We start from the raw sequence: 15442 nt of genomic DNA on the forward strand, positions 1-15442 counted from the left end.
CAGCTTTTGGCAGTCACTATCTTTGCCTTAAGACAAAAAACTGCAACCTCTTGAGCACATCAGCAAGCCAACCCTGTGAAATATTGCTAGAGACATGATCAAACACTTGGATGCACTTTCTGTGAGTTAGCTAGCAAGGCCAGCCCCTTCTGCTGACGTCTTTCCTCTCTATCACACATCAGACTTTTCCCAGTGGAGCTGGAGAACAGGCTTCAATGAAAACTGCCTGTTTGCAGCTATATGGAGATTGCAGGCACAACAAATACTATTTCCTCTCCCTGACCTGGAGCAGCAACTCCATCAGCAGGATAGGAAGGTAGTCTTGTTGCCTAGCAAAGGTGGGATGATTTATCTGTGTGTCTAGATTGGTCCCTTTGCTGCAAAGAGAATTGCTTTCAGACTTCCAAGGAGAATGAAGCCAGGCTAGAATTCGGAGTGGATTGGGAGAGCCGCTCTCCCAGGGAGTAGAAAGAGCCACAGGGTCTCTGTGCTTTCTGTTCTTGTGCAGCACAGGACAATGGTTTTGTCTGCTCCAGTTATAGCCCTGGGGGCTACCTTAGGGACTGCAACTAGCATCCTTGCCCTCTGCGGCCTCACCTGCTTCTGCAAATGCAAGCAACCTGGGAAAGGACTCTCAGAAAAGGACCAAGAGGACGAGACGGAAAATGCTAAGCCCAGTGTGCTTCAGCCAGTCCAGCAAGTAAGACACAGTCTCTAATTTACTCTGTGATTTTTCTTTAAAGGCAGAGGGTGGGAGTGCAACTTCCCTGTTAGGCTACTGAGCATGTGATTTATGCTGCCTGTTTATCTGCTTACTGTGTTTGGGATATAACAACATGCCAGTGGGAGGAGGAGAGAGGGAAAAACAGAGAGAGCTGGGTACCACAGAAATACCGGAGCAGGAGACAGCTGCCACGGAGCCAGGGAGAAAGCTGATAATGGCAGAAACAGGGAATGAGGGCTGGAAATGCTGCTTAGTTGTTAAGATAGATCAAAAGAGAAATAATTTCCAAGAGAAGACTGGACTGTACCAGGTGGCACGCAGCATTGTGACGAGGAGATGGCTCCTGCTGAGATCTTGTATAGCAGCTATTTAATCCTATTCACAATATCTCATAGTTCCTGCAGGATAGTTCCCTGTCAACAGCTGGTTCCTCCTGAAAACCTTCCCTCCTCCTCCTTCTGCCCTTCTAACTGAGGGGATTAATTATGTGTGAAGATAAAACAAGGCATTGAAATCATAATAAAAAGCAAGTGAGAATCTAAATTGTGATGACTGGACAATCTCATCACACTGTGAATTTCTTTTTCATTTATTGTAAAAACAATGTGGAGTATGGATAGTGTCAGGCATCCCTGTGTGCTCTTTCATTTTTGTTAGAATCCAAACAGCCTGATTTACTCCTGAGCCCAGTGCAAGAGGGAGCTAGGGGAATTACAGAATGCTTCTAATATACTTATTAATGGGAATCTCTTCTTCAAAGGGAAGTGTTTGATGATTTCCTCAGTTGAATGTGCTCTTTAGAATAAGCTATAGACTGGTCAGTCTCTGAAAGTATTACCTGTTGGCTGTTGCTCCTTATATTTGTTTGTGCTTGTGTCCTTTTCACTTTCACTTAGCCATTTAACCAAGTGTTATGCCATCGTAGCCCATTACAAAGGCCTGTGCTCCATTGTATAACAGTCTTTGTTTGCCTTTTAATTATTTGAGCTGACTATTATTTTTGGATTCTTAAAGAGTGTAGCTGGAGTCCTAATTGAACTCCTCTGTAATGTTTGTAATTAAATATTCAGCCTCTCTTTGGCTTCCACTCTTACCCTGTTAGCAGAAAAGAACCTTGGCATCCTCCCGTTCTTGTTGCAGTTTATGCTGAGGAAAGACAACCAAATCTACAAACAGTATTGTAAGGACTGGTGCAGGGACAGAGAATGGCATTAGCAAACTTTGTGGTTGCAGGAGGGGGGAGGAGAGCTGTGGGAGGATTGGATTAACTTCTGTGTGGAGTTTAGGACTTCTCAAGAGATTGCTGCTAATTCTGAGCCTCCCTCTATGAGCATCGTGAATAACTCCTAGTACCTGTTTGCATTTTCCTAGGTTGAATTTCATCTGCTATTCTGTTTGATAGCTTGGTCATGTCCCTCTCATGCTCCTTTCTTTGTCTTTTCTACCCCATACAGGGGATTTGCTAACACCTGTATATAAGAATGTACAATGATGCAGAGATTTTTCCAAGTTTACTGTTAACGTGAATGAAAAATGTGTAACTTTGACAGCCACATCACTTTCCAAAGCAATTTTTCTAGCTGTTGTCTGCAGCAACACAACCCACAGACAACTTTACCATCAGGCTCTTTCTATGAGAGTTTGATGTTGTAATCTCCAAGCCCAGAAACATCTCAAATCCTTCATTTAACTCCATTCTCAAATTGCACTTTTTTTCTTTTGTACAGCTTTTGGGAAACATCTTGGGAAAGTGTTAATTCATCCTGGATCTTGTCCACGGGGGTGCTATCCTGTTTGCAGGACTGAAATAAGCACTATGTCTCCATATTGTTCAGTTAAGCCTCCAGTACTCAGCAGCTATTCAGTTATGGTCCTCAAAATATGTCTACATTCAAATGTTTTGCTATGACTTAATCCAGTATTTGACCAACAGGGGATAAAATTATTCAATCTGCCCTAAATGCATTCTTTGAGCATTGTAGACTTTTTAATTTGAAGTATTATTTCCAATGTTACTGGCTTTATGGGTTTTTTTTAAAGAAATCTGGAATATTATAGCAGCCGAGTGAACATTCTGTCACAGAAAGTGCAAAATGTTCTTAGTTTGCATATTCCATATGTTTAGCAATCCTTTCCAATTAAAATAATTTTCTTGCCAGGAACATGAATTCTCCTATGCTGTCACAGAATCAGAATCAGTCTCTATACCTTCAAGAAATGAATCTCAATTTGAGCTCTGAGCTTGTGAAATTTTATTATCTCTATGTTTATAAATTGTTCTGTCGGGACTTTTTTTTCTGACTACATTAGTACACACTATGTCCTAGTCAGTGTTGGACACATTTAATTATTGAAACCTGTCAGGGCCACTGATTCTGATAAACACAGATGACAAAAGAAAGATGTAGCAAGTCTGCATTGTATTCACTTGGCATGTCTCCCATGACAGTGATGCTTGTATTTGCCATAGACAGAGGCTCCCCATGGACATGCCCTGCATATATGAGGAAGAGAAGTTCAAACACAAAACATACATCTGCAAAACAATGAGAAACTGATGTAGATTTACAAAGTCTCAGCAAAGCCTGCAGAATGAAGATTCTTAAACACATCCAACAATGGCAAAAGTCTGGTGCTTTGAGTGACACTGGGCAGGGATACAGAAGGATCATTTGCAGCCTCCTTGCTCCTTTTTGTTTACTTGCTTTCATGCATTTTTGCAGAACTCTCTGAACTCTTCTGCTCATGTCTTTATTTAAGACTTCTGAGTTGCAAAGGAAACTTCCATGGGGCACTGCTATGTAACTGGATTAGCACACAGCACTTGGGAAAAGAGCTGGCAGCAACATAATAAACAGAGGCAGATGCAGTTGGAAGAGGGGGTTGGCTAGTCCCACTGTGCTTGCATATGTCTCTCGTCTCTAATTCTGCAGAGCAGACAGACAAGAGGAATATTTATACCCAATGGAGTTCTTAGATGCTGTGTGATGACGGATTTACCTGGCAAGGTATTTAGCAAGAGGAAGAAAAGACTGTACTAACAATACCTCAAATCTGTGTGGTGTTTTTTATATCCCAAAGGATCTGGAAGTGCTTTGTGTGCTGGCAGCACAGAGCAATACAGGCAGGAGGCTCCAGTGTGTGGCCAGTGAGTAGCAGGACAGCAGCTCGAGGAGAGAGGACAGCAGAGGCTGACCACCACTGTGTGTGTGCTGGATGTAATGCCTCTGCACAACAAAAACAACCTGCCTTTTCTAGCTGCTGTCAGTGATTCCTCATGTATTCTGCTTGTTTGGTTTGCTTTAATTTTAGAAGAGTGGAAAACTGCATTTAAAGTTTGGATGAGTAACTTCACATTTCCTAGGTATTTTAGAACTGATGAGGCTCACATCTCTATAAGAGGGTTCTCACTTACAGCCCCACACCATGTAATTTACATAATATCTAAACTCAACTGAATGCCAGGTGAGGATGGCACACAATGACGTCTTTCTGTCTCAGCCCATTTCTCTTTCAAAGCCCTTAAAATTAGACAAGACAAGGTGCTATGTTGCACAGTAGACTTCCTAAACACTGGTGCACTAGCTGCCTTGAGAAGATGGAGTCACTGACCCAATTAGTTCCCTACCACTGCCAAGTGTATGCAACAAGGATCTCCACAAGCAGAATTTGACTAGGCTAACATCCAAGACAGCCCTCTTTCTTCAGCTCTGTTTCTTGAGAGGTAGGTGTGCTTCCTCTGCACATACAAGCTGGGACCAGGAAATCCCAACACAGACAAGAGATTCAGGGCACCATCTACATTCATTATTAATAAGAAACAATGAGACTAATTAAAAACTTTAATTACAGTTATGAACCTTTTCTGTCTTGCCCTCAATCTTGACCAAAAATAGGTTAGCAGGCAGTAGGTTGGAAATAATCCCATTGCACAATAATTAACCAAAATGGCTATTTTACTTGTGGTTTTTGTCTTCCATGTTTTGGAAACATTAATAAAATCTGGTACAAGGGTTGGGGTCATTTGCTAGTCAGCTTTTGTTCTTCCCCATCAATGAATCCAAACATAAATGAGTCATGAACGATTTCAATTGTAAGAAGGCGGGATCCTTTTTTGGGACATAACCAGAAGAGAACTGTTCTATTCCACTAATTTTTTTTTTTGTTTGTTTTGGGAGAACAGTAATGCCTTTTATTGCTTGGACTACCCAAGCATCTTGCAGGCTCTTCTGCTCATCCCATGTTCATGATTCAGCAGGGAATTGAAGTGTTAAGAACAAAATCAGACATAAATCCATATTTCAGTCCTGGTACAATAAAGGGGAAATGTGTGTCTGATGGTCAGATGGAGCTCTGGTCCACAGAACCATGAGGCTGAGATGACCACTAAATCAACTACTCTTGATTTGCCAGTCCAGAGCTCATTTGTTCAACCAGCTCTCCTTAGTCTTATCGCATCATGGCCATACTTGCTCCACGATTGATTTATGTCTTTGCACTCTTAATGCTTACTATATACTCACATAAAATATTCTGGATTCTGTGAGATGTCTGTAGCCTCTTGCTCTTGGATTTGACTTCAAACATCAAAGTAAAAATTGCCATATCTTAATCAAGGCAAAATTAACTTTGTGGGTAATTTCTTTACTAAAATGAAAGGATTAACTTAATGAAAATATTAACTGGTACCAGAACAGAGGAAAAATCAAATTATAAGATGTCTTTTTCTTATAGTAATCAAACATCTGTAGAGGAATAGATCTGAAAAGAAACCCACCAAGTACAAGGTGTCAGTGTTGGCAAGAAAGTCTCCAGACATAGAGGCAGTGGTTTCTACAAGCCAAGAAAAAAATTATGGTAGGACTGACCAGCGGCCCTGCTTTTTTCCTGTCTCAGCTTTCTCAGCTTATCGAATGTTAAGAGAATTGGAGGAGCTAATTTAATTTGTGCAAAGTAATAAACAAAGTTTTAATTTTCAGTTCAACATTAAGAAAACTGCAGAGCCAGTCCAACCTCGAGCACTCCTGAAGTTTCCCAACATTTATGGCCCCAAACCAGAAGTAACTTCACCAGAAATTGTTAACTACACGCAGTACTCTCTGAAGACAACAGAAGAACCAGCTCCTGGAAAACATACTGCTTTGGAAGAGAACAGGATGAAGATACAAGTCAATGAAGAGCTGTTTGTTCTCCCTCAAAACGGTAGGAGCTTTTGGTCTTCAAACTACAATTGCTTTAATGGGTGTGGATTTGTAATACTTCTAAGCATAACGTGATTGTTTTCAGATAAATACATGTGGAATTTATTGGATGGTTTTCGCATTCTTATCATGAGCACTCTGAGTTTTGCTTTCAATGCATTTGTTTAGTAGAAGGTAGTCATGGAGCTCATAAGAACATTCTGATAACAAAGCTGTAGCTATATCTTGTTGCAATTTTTTTTTTAACCTAAAAAGAAAAGCACATTTAGTGTAGTTGTGCTGAGAGCAGTAGCCAGAGTATGTGTGAAATATCTGGCCAAAATTTGGCAGAGTTATCTCCTCCAGCTCAAATGCTAGCTGTCCAACTACTGTCCTTGTCAGGGACAGTGGAGCTCAAAGCTTCTAATTTTCTCTCCTCCTTTACTGCCATGGTTTGGTAAGATGTTCTTGGCTTATTGTAATGTGCAGTGAAACTGAAGGCTGACACCTCAAAGGTTTTTGCCAAACACAATTCCTGTTTCCCAGCCAGCCCAAAGGGTAACACTCCAAATCCTGAAACATAAGATTTCTAGAGTCTGAGGGAAAATGCAATCTTAATTATATGCATCTGGCAACATGTCTGGGTTTCTTCCATACTGATTTTTAACTTCATAGCCATATTTTAACAGGATAATTTACTCTTATGGTTACCACTTTAATAAAACCTTCCTGAAGATTTGCCAGAGAGACAATGCCATCTGCTGCTATTTTTACTGAGCATTCTTTTTAGTTATTTTTAATTTTTTGAGATTATATTTTTGCCCTTTTGGAAAAACAATTGCTACTTTCACCCCTCCAACATGAGCTTTTGAGTACAGAAAAGTGCTCATGGGAAGCAGATGCATTGGAGGAAGAGACTGTCTGAGCCACATCCTTAGGTGTCAGGGAAAAGATTATGAGGGTGGAAAAGATGAAAGATGATGGCTGCATTTAGGCTAAAGCTTTATGTAAGTGGTGGTGTAAGAGCCTCTCTGCACTGCTAATGGCACAAGCAAGTTTCCTTCCTGCTCTGCCTAATTATATAGCTCAAGTGCTGCTAAAATTAAGCACAAATTGTTGCATTCTCCTTTTGATGCCACAATGAACTGGTCTGAACTGTGGCTGAGATTTTTAGGAGGAAGTGTGCTGGTCCCACTATTGTTTTCTGTGTGAATCAGGACTGACCTTGCAGATAACAGTTTTTGGATGACAAAAATCTCTGGCTTTTCTTTTAGTCTTGCAGCTTGCTTTATTTCAGTATGAAATACATACTCAGCTCCAAAATTATGCATGGAGAAACTGCCTTATGGATTCCAAAGTTCATTGCCTTCAACCTGGTCAGGTGCTATGGAAATGGATGTCTTTTATAGACTTCAATGTTAAAATCAAAAAGAAAAACAAAGCAAAATGTTTAGAGAGGTCTGATCTAATGCAAAGTTGCACAGCAGTTCAAGAGCAGACTCGCATTCTCATTGCAGAGAACATAAGATTTAATTTAATAATGCCAGTTAAATGAATATAAAACAATATAACGAGTAATGAGTGTTGTTCTGACACCTTGGGCTAGTCACAAGGTAAAAGTGCAAGTGTGTGAACCATCACAGAGCACAAGGTGGTGGAGAGCAGAAGTCTTGTCCAAATGCTGCAGAAAGAGCTGAAAGTGCAAGTAAACAGAACGAAAAGTATGTATGATGACGGACGAAGAAGGAAAATATAGTTCTGCATACAAAGTGAAGAAAGAATGAGACATTTTGAAAAGCAAAGCCAAGAGAAAGTGGATTTGTTGTCTTGGTAAGGGAAGAGCTGCTTGCTAAAGGGGTTATTTCAGTTCCAGGTGTGGTCAAGGACGTGTGTGTGACGGAGCCCCTGCGGCCCGAGCGGGCGGGCGGCGGGCAGCAGCCCCCCGAGCTGCACTACTCCCTGCTCTACGAGCCGCAGCGCGCCCAGCTGCGCGTCGCCCTCCTGCAAGGTAAGGGCACACGGCCCCGGCCTCAGCAGCGTGGGGAGCACACGTGGTGATTACACTGACAGACACTTCCCCTCCTCTCTTAAGGGCAACAGGTGCCCTCAGGACCACTGGAGGTTCCACTGGTGCTGGGCTTGCAGAATAGGAATACCTGACAAGGCCACTGCTTGAAGAGAGGGTTAGATTGGGAACAGTTGTTTGCACAGCTTTGTCAGGAACCAGGATGGGCTCCTCCAGTCCAAACATGGTAAAAAGCAACCTCTTCATTTTTTCCTTTGGAGGCAAGAGGAATCGGATTATTATCTCCTTCCTCTCTATACCTTTCATTCTTCATCCTGATCCACTCCCTACTACCCTTTTCTCAAGTCAAGTCAAAGCCTGAGCTGGAGATACCAGATTTATTTTAAGTCCCTCTGGCAGCGCCTGGCCCAGCAGACAGGCTCTGTGTCACTCTCTGACAATGGCAACAGCTTCTCCACTCGGGGCTGGAGCATCATCAGTTCCTCTGGGAAAGTAAAATAAGCTGACTGAATAATTCATGCACAGTGTAGATCTCTGTGGAAACCTAATCAAATCACGCCCTCTGAGGCGAGAATTAAAAGGGTGCTGAATGGCAGCCACTGCTGCAGGTCTCCTGACAGCAGCAAGCCCACAATTTCCCTTCAGGATGGACACCCACACTGGCTGGCTGCCCCCCTGGCACTCCTGTGCACAAGACCAAGGTCTGCTCGCCAGTGCTGCTCCCCAGAGAAGCCAGGAGAGCCCTGTGACCCACAGGGCTCCTGGCAGTTCAGGAGCAGCTGTCCTTGGACTGTTTGCAGCAAGGACAACAGTTTTTCCCTCAAAGCTGTGATATTCAGTGACCCCTTGGAGGAGGGAGTGTTCCCCTTGCTGCTGGAGAAGGCAGTGCAGCTCTGTTGCCGCAACTGTAGAGGAGTGTGAAATGCCATTCTCACTCTAGACTTTTCAACATAAAAGGGATATAAAATTAGGGATTAATGTTTCTTGAGGCAGGTCTTTTGGGCTGTGGGGTGGCTTCTGATGGATTAATTTACTAGAGGTTGGACCAGCAGAATGCAATAACCCTTAGACATTGGCCTGGAGGGATGGATGTGTGCCAAGGGAAGCTCTATCCCATCTCTGATGTCTGTGACTGACCTTCCTGCTTTTGAAGTCATTGTAAGAAGCTTTTTCTGAGTGCCAAGGTAAAAGTAAATGAGTACTGCCAACCTCTGTTTCATGCTGCCTCGTTTCAGTGCTGTTCTGCATCTTTCAACATAATGTGTTTCCTTGAACTTAGCTGTTGCTTTCCCAAACACTGGCAGCATCCTTCTGCAGTGGCACTAGGACTGGGACATTGTGCAGCCTGAGGAAATCACCATAGCATGGGCTAACAGCTTAATCTGCTCCCACACAGGCAGGAATAGGGGCCAATGTCTGTCACAGACATGTTTGATGAAAAATCCTTTCCTTAGGATTTTTTCTCCTGAGAAACCTCAGAGGAAAAGATAAACAATAATTATCTGCTGCTGTGGAATGCAACAGGTGGATCTGTGATTGGTCTCATGTGGTTGTTTCTAATTAATGGCCAATCACAGTCCAGCTGTTTTGGACTGTGTGGTCAGTCACAAGATTTTATTATCATTCCATTCTCTCCTTCCTTGCAAGCCTTCTGATAAAATCCTTTCTTCTGTTCTTTTAGTATAGTTTTAATATAATATATATCATAAAATAATAAATCAAGTCTTCTAAACATGGAGTCAACATTCTTGTCTCTTCTCTCATCCTGGGACCCCTATGAACACCACCACAAATGTCTATGCAGCTGTTTTATTTTATGGCTGTCATGAAACAAGCAATTTAGCCACAGATATTTCAGGGCTATCTTTTGTGAGAGGTCCTTACTATCCATCTTTTCCAGCTATGCATGATGGAATGAGTGGGGACCAAGACACTGGCTGCCATTGCTACATACTGGGCACACTGGAGAGCAAGTCTGGCATTGCTGAGGCCCAGACAGAGCTGAAGAAGAAGGTACTTCACACCCTTTGGGAGGAGGTGCTGCAATTCCCATTAACAGAGGAAGAGATGCCAGGAGGAACACTGACTCTCACCCTGAGGAACTGTGACAAGTTCTCCAGGCACAGCATTGTGGGGGAACTGAAACTGAACCTTGCTGAAATGGAGGAATCCTTTGGGAAGGCCCAGTGGGAAAGGCTAAAGAGCCCAGAGAAGGTATGGACTCCATCTGTGTCGGTAGTTCAGAAACCCTAATGATTAAGAGTTTGGACAAGAAAAACCCTTTTCCTAGAAAGCTGCATGCGGGTGGGTGGCTTTATTTGTTTGGAGCAGGTTTAGAGGGTGATGTGTGACTGCAGAGATCACTCAGCACAGCTCTGTGCTGGTCTGTAGCTTGTCATGTCAGAAGCCCTTCTGTCTAATGCTCCTAGCTGTTCATGTGTCACAACCCCCTCAACTCCTCCCCAAGTACATGGCAATCTGACACTGGCATCTGTAATTCAATGCTATGTCTAGAAAAAGGTGTGTGAGCTTCTGAGAATTATTGATATACAGGATGAGAGTGGAAGAGGTGAAGTATCAGAGAGTGCCTGCAGAGCCCAATGGAGGGACTCTGCAAAGCTGAGTGTGGTAGGGCACACGGTGGCACCCCAGGGAGCCTTAATCTAGGAGTGAAATACATTGTTGAGACTGGAATGCTGGGCTGAAGGGCACTTAAACTTACCAGAATCAATCCAGTGCTATTTGTTCTGGGAGATATCAAACTATCATTCATTGCATTGTGTTGGTTTCCTTAAACATCAAAACCCTCCTTTCTTTCCTCATCCACATTTTGCCAGTTGCACAGACAGGAAAAATGACGGGAAGAATTCCAACAGTTCTTGAAGCGGGTGCAGGGGATGCTTCATGTGCACTAATGTCTTGCACATTTACTCAGGAACCTTTTCCCTGCCATGAGCTAGGTTGCTCTTCTAGCAGCAGCAATTCACTTAACATGGCAGCAGGATGCTGCTACTGCTGCTGCCTGCTCATCACAACAAGTGGTACCTCTTGTAGTCTGCTGTGGTACAGCTGAGCAATGCAAAACAACACCAGCACCATCACTAAGCACAAAGAAACAAATTATTGCCTGTCACCATCAGGGGTAAGGGCTCTCCACTGAGCTGGCCACAGACACAGAGTACAGAGTTAGCATTTCTGATTTCCAAGTGGGCTGATTTATCTGATAACCACTTGAATACTAACAGGACTGTCCACTAAAAGAGCATCTGTCAGAGACACAGGCAGCAGAAACAAACGGGTGGTCTGAATGAGTTTAATAAACTTCAAGCATGAGAATCAGTATTTGTCTAATAGCTGTAACCCTCCCCCTCTCCACCCATCCTGAAGCATCTGCTTTTTTAGCAATACACAAGGAACAGCGTGTTCACAGCAATGATAAGTTGTTACTCCAGTGCACCTGATGGAGTCCTGATATACAGGGAATTCTGCCTTGGTCCAGCTTCACAACCACACACAGAAACAGGACAGAATTCATTTCTTCTCCAGGCTGACAGCACAAGGTTAACACCAGCAGTACTGCTGAACAGTGCCCCAGTTTGAGCTGAGGATGTGCAGTGAAAGCTGAATTTGCGTCATCTGGGACCCGAGAGAGCCAACCATTGCACAGATAGCTTATGTATACAGATCCTGAATCATTCATTGAGAACCAGAGAGGGAGGGAGTGAGGAAGAGCTGATCCAAAAAGAGGAGCTATTTTTGACCACATTCATCCAGGAACGAAATTACTGAGCTTTGTGAAAGGTGTGACATTTCCTTGAAATGCCAGGAAGGGCAGAAATTTTGTTCTTACCTTCCCAGTAATTCCCCCACACACAAGGGAAGGAGCCCAGAGTGGAGCTTACAGCTAACCAGGTAATGCAATTAGCATTCAGGAATTCATTGAGTCCTGAGAGCAATGCAAAGCGTAGATAATGCAGACTGATATCCTTATCTTGTCTTCCTTCCCTCCCACTGCTTTGTTAATGACAGTAATGATAGGGGCTTGATGATAGCGTGTCCTTGCATAGCAACTTCCCTTTTGTGATTTCGTGGTGTCCTGCACGTAAATCATTGATGACCCCTTGTTGCTTTTTATTAATTTTGCATAGAAAGAAAGACTGAAGCTCTGATGGTTGTACGAATTTGCAGGATTTCAGCACAAAATGTAGGGTATGGATTTAATAGAAAAAAAGAAACAAAGAGAACAAAGCCCAGAAAGGGAAGGAAAAGTACTTCTGGTGTGGTTGGTTCAAGTAAAACTCCAGGAGAGACCAACCATTGCAGATTTTGTTTTCATGTGGATACAGGCTGGCCAAAAACCTTGATCAGCACACTAGGAGCTAGAAAATCATAAGTACAAGATGTAATCCGAGTACAATGTGCGTGTTTGTGCGTGTGTGCACGTCTACAGAGCCCCACCCCTCCCAATCTCCACTGCATCTCTCTGTGCCTGCAGCTACAGGAACCAAATTCTAGCCAAGAGCTATAGAATGGGACCTGCTGAGATGCAGTGGGGTAAATAAACAAAAGAAGCTTATGACAAGCCTAAACACTGGGTTTGCATTGAGGCAGTGTTTGGGTTTGTCCCTGAGTGTACAATTCTTTTGCAGTGGGCATACAGGCATTTGAAACTGCCTCTTTTTGTGTGTGAGCTTTTCTAAGGTCCACTTCAATTTAAGACAGGATTCATATAAGTGAAATGCATACAAGCCCTTCATTGCTACCTGAGTGCATGAAAAAAATATTTACTTGGGCTGACTTGGGATTGAATTTCAGGCTTCCTTGCTAATGCCCTTCCACCTGATTTGTGCAGGACAAATTAGTCATTTGAACCAGACAGTGATGACAGCCATGTTTTCTGGAGAGTCAATCAGCTCATGGAGAGCACACAGGGGCCTGTCCTTGCCTGTTTTGAGAAACTGGTTGAAAACTTAATTTGGAATATTTATGGCTCACTTAGTAGCGACACTGCAGAGCACAGAAATAGCCTGGAGAGTAGGGCTGTCTATCCTTCAGGATGTAGAACACGCTAAGGAGCCCAGAATGAGTCTGTTGAATTGGCATTGGCTTTCTGGGACTCTTCTGGGTCATTAACCTCGCACTAAACCAGATTTCTGTCACAAGCTCCCACTCACTGAGAGAATAACTACTCCCTTTTTGTTCCTTGCCATGGGCTGTCAGCTCTGCACACAATGGTGTGGGATTTCTCTCCTTCCCTGCTGACTCCGAGAAGGAAATGGCATTACTCTCTTACAGGAGAGCAGCAGTGGTGTGACTGTGTCCCTAGGCTTTCCCCCCAAGGGCTGCTTGTCCAGGGCAAATGGAAGTAAGGGGAAAGGGAAAGGGAAAGGGAAAGGGAAAGGGAAAGGGAAAGGGAAAGGGAAAGGGAAAGGGAAAGGGAAAGGGAAAGGGAAAGGGAAAGGGAAAGGGAAAGGGAAAGGGAGTTTCCCACAGGGGAAGCAGGGAGAGCTGCTCACAGTCCTTATGGAAGACAGGTGAGAAGGAAGACTAATGTACTGTGCCCAGCTTGTGGAGGATTTCAGCTCGGCTAGGTTTTTTCTCATACCAAAAAGGGCATGAGGGAAGGTGTAGTCCAGCTCCAAGTCAGACTCAGCCTCAACACCATCTCTGCTCTCCCAAGGAGCCCTACACTCCTGTTGGGCAATGCAGGCTGGAGGCTGAGTCCAGTCAGAGCCTTCTGAGAAATGAAGCACCTGAAACCAAAAGTGAATTGTGAAAAGCAGTAAAGGGGGTAGTGGACATAAACACATGGCAGTTAGGTAGTCTCTCAAAATAGGAATTTCTGACTATTTGCATTGTATGTCAGCCCCAGATCTTCTTCTGATTAAATATTGCACTAAAAGTTGATGTCAGGGCGCAGTTACTTTCCAGTGCCATAAGGATTCAGTAACTCACATTATGGGAGCCTTATGAGCCTCAGGCATCTTTGCCAGGTTTATTCTCATCCAGCATAACTGGAAAGATCTCCTGTACAGAGAGACAATTTGGTTGGTTCATGACCTTCTACCCATCAGTCTTCCACTCTTGTTTTCCTAATGTTCTGGCCAAGATTATATAAAAAATTAACCCTTTCTGTGTCTCTGTTTCCAGGAGCCATCCACGGGCCATGGGGAGGTTCTGCTCTCTATTAGCTACCTGCCAGCAGCTAATCGCCTGCTGGTGGTGATTATTAAGGCTAAAAACCTCCATTCCAAGCAGCTGAAAGATCTACTCGGAAGTGGTGAGTGTTACAGCAAGGAAACAGATACTGCTGTTTCTGCTATTATGTAAATCTAGAAAGAAAGTGGGAAGGGTGAAGTCTGGCAGGGGAAAAAAAAAAAGTCTGGCTTAGAAAGCCAAAAAGATCTGAATAATTTCTTAAAAGTGAAAATCAAATGCCCCCTGACCACTATTTCTATTGTGCTGTCTCAGTTTGTTGTCACCAGTGTAAATTCTCTAGCATTTTTTTGATTTTTGGGGGCAGATTCAGGCATCACAATATAAAAAATATTGAGATATTAGATATTAGAGAGCGTCCAAAGGAGGGCCATAAGGATGGTGAAGGGCCTGGAGTGGAAGCCTTATGAAGAGTGGCTGAGGTCACTTGCTCTGTTCAGCCTGGAGAAGAGGGAGGGGAGCCTCTCTTCATTGTCTTCAACATCCTAACAAGGGAAGCGAAAGGGCAGGCACTGATCTCCTCTCTCGTGGACAGGGACAAGACCTGAGGACACAGTGTGAGGCTGAGTCAAGGGAGACTTAGGCTGGTCACAGCACCAGCCTGATTGAGTTCAAAAAGCATTTGGACAACACTCCTGAGCACATGGTATGATTTTTGGGGTGTCCTGTGCAGGGCCAGGAGTTGAACTCCATGATCCTGATGGGATCAGCCTATTCTAGTCCAGTCTAGTCTATTTGTTGCAAGTTCATTAACATGGTGTCTCTCTCCCCTCCTTACACAGATGTTTCTGTCAAGGTGACACTGAGGCATCAGTCACTGAAGCTGAAGAAGAAGCAGACCAAACGTGCAAAGCACAAGATCAACCCTGTGTGGAATGAGATGATCATGTTTGAGGTGCCTCATGAGCTCCTGCGTGCCTCCAGCGTGGAGCTGGAAATGCTGAGCCAGGATGGAGCTGGCCAGAGCCATGTGCTCGGCAAGTGCAGTCTGGGCTTACACGCCACAGGCACAGAGAGGAGCCACTGGGAAGAAATGCTGAGGAACCCCAGGAAACAGATAGCCATGTGGCACCAGCTCCACATGTAGGGTCATCGTCATTACTGACAACAAGATTCCCACCAGGCCTCAGAGGCTGGGGGAATAAGCTGGAATTCATCTTCCACCTTCACCCCCATGAAATTGCTCAGCACTGCACTCTTACTAAACCACCCTTCTCTGATCTTCCTGACCATTCTAGCCCAGGAAACTGTCCGGAAAATATATTTAAAGGACAGTCTCTCACCTAATCAAGTGGT

The 15442-nt window shown here is 43.8% G+C and overlaps 1 protein-coding gene across 1 annotated transcript; it reads left to right on the forward strand.

Moving 5' to 3' along the window:
- Positions 1-517: 517 nt before the first annotated feature.
- Positions 518-15233, forward strand: SYT13 (synaptotagmin 13; the record flags this gene model as incomplete). Its single annotated transcript, XM_084208086.1, has 6 exons — positions 518-700; positions 5704-5926; positions 7778-7912; positions 9831-10144; positions 14081-14210; positions 14929-15233. 6 exons carry the CDS (start codon positions 518-520, stop codon positions 15231-15233), a joined length of 1290 nt encoding a protein of 429 aa, XP_084064212.1.
- Between the last annotated feature and the right edge of the window lie 209 nt (positions 15234-15442).

The sequence above is a fragment of the Fringilla coelebs genome (genome assembly GCF_963513975.1).
Source record: "Fringilla coelebs genome assembly, chromosome: 6".
Lineage (NCBI taxonomy): Eukaryota > Metazoa > Chordata > Aves > Passeriformes > Fringillidae > Fringilla > Fringilla coelebs.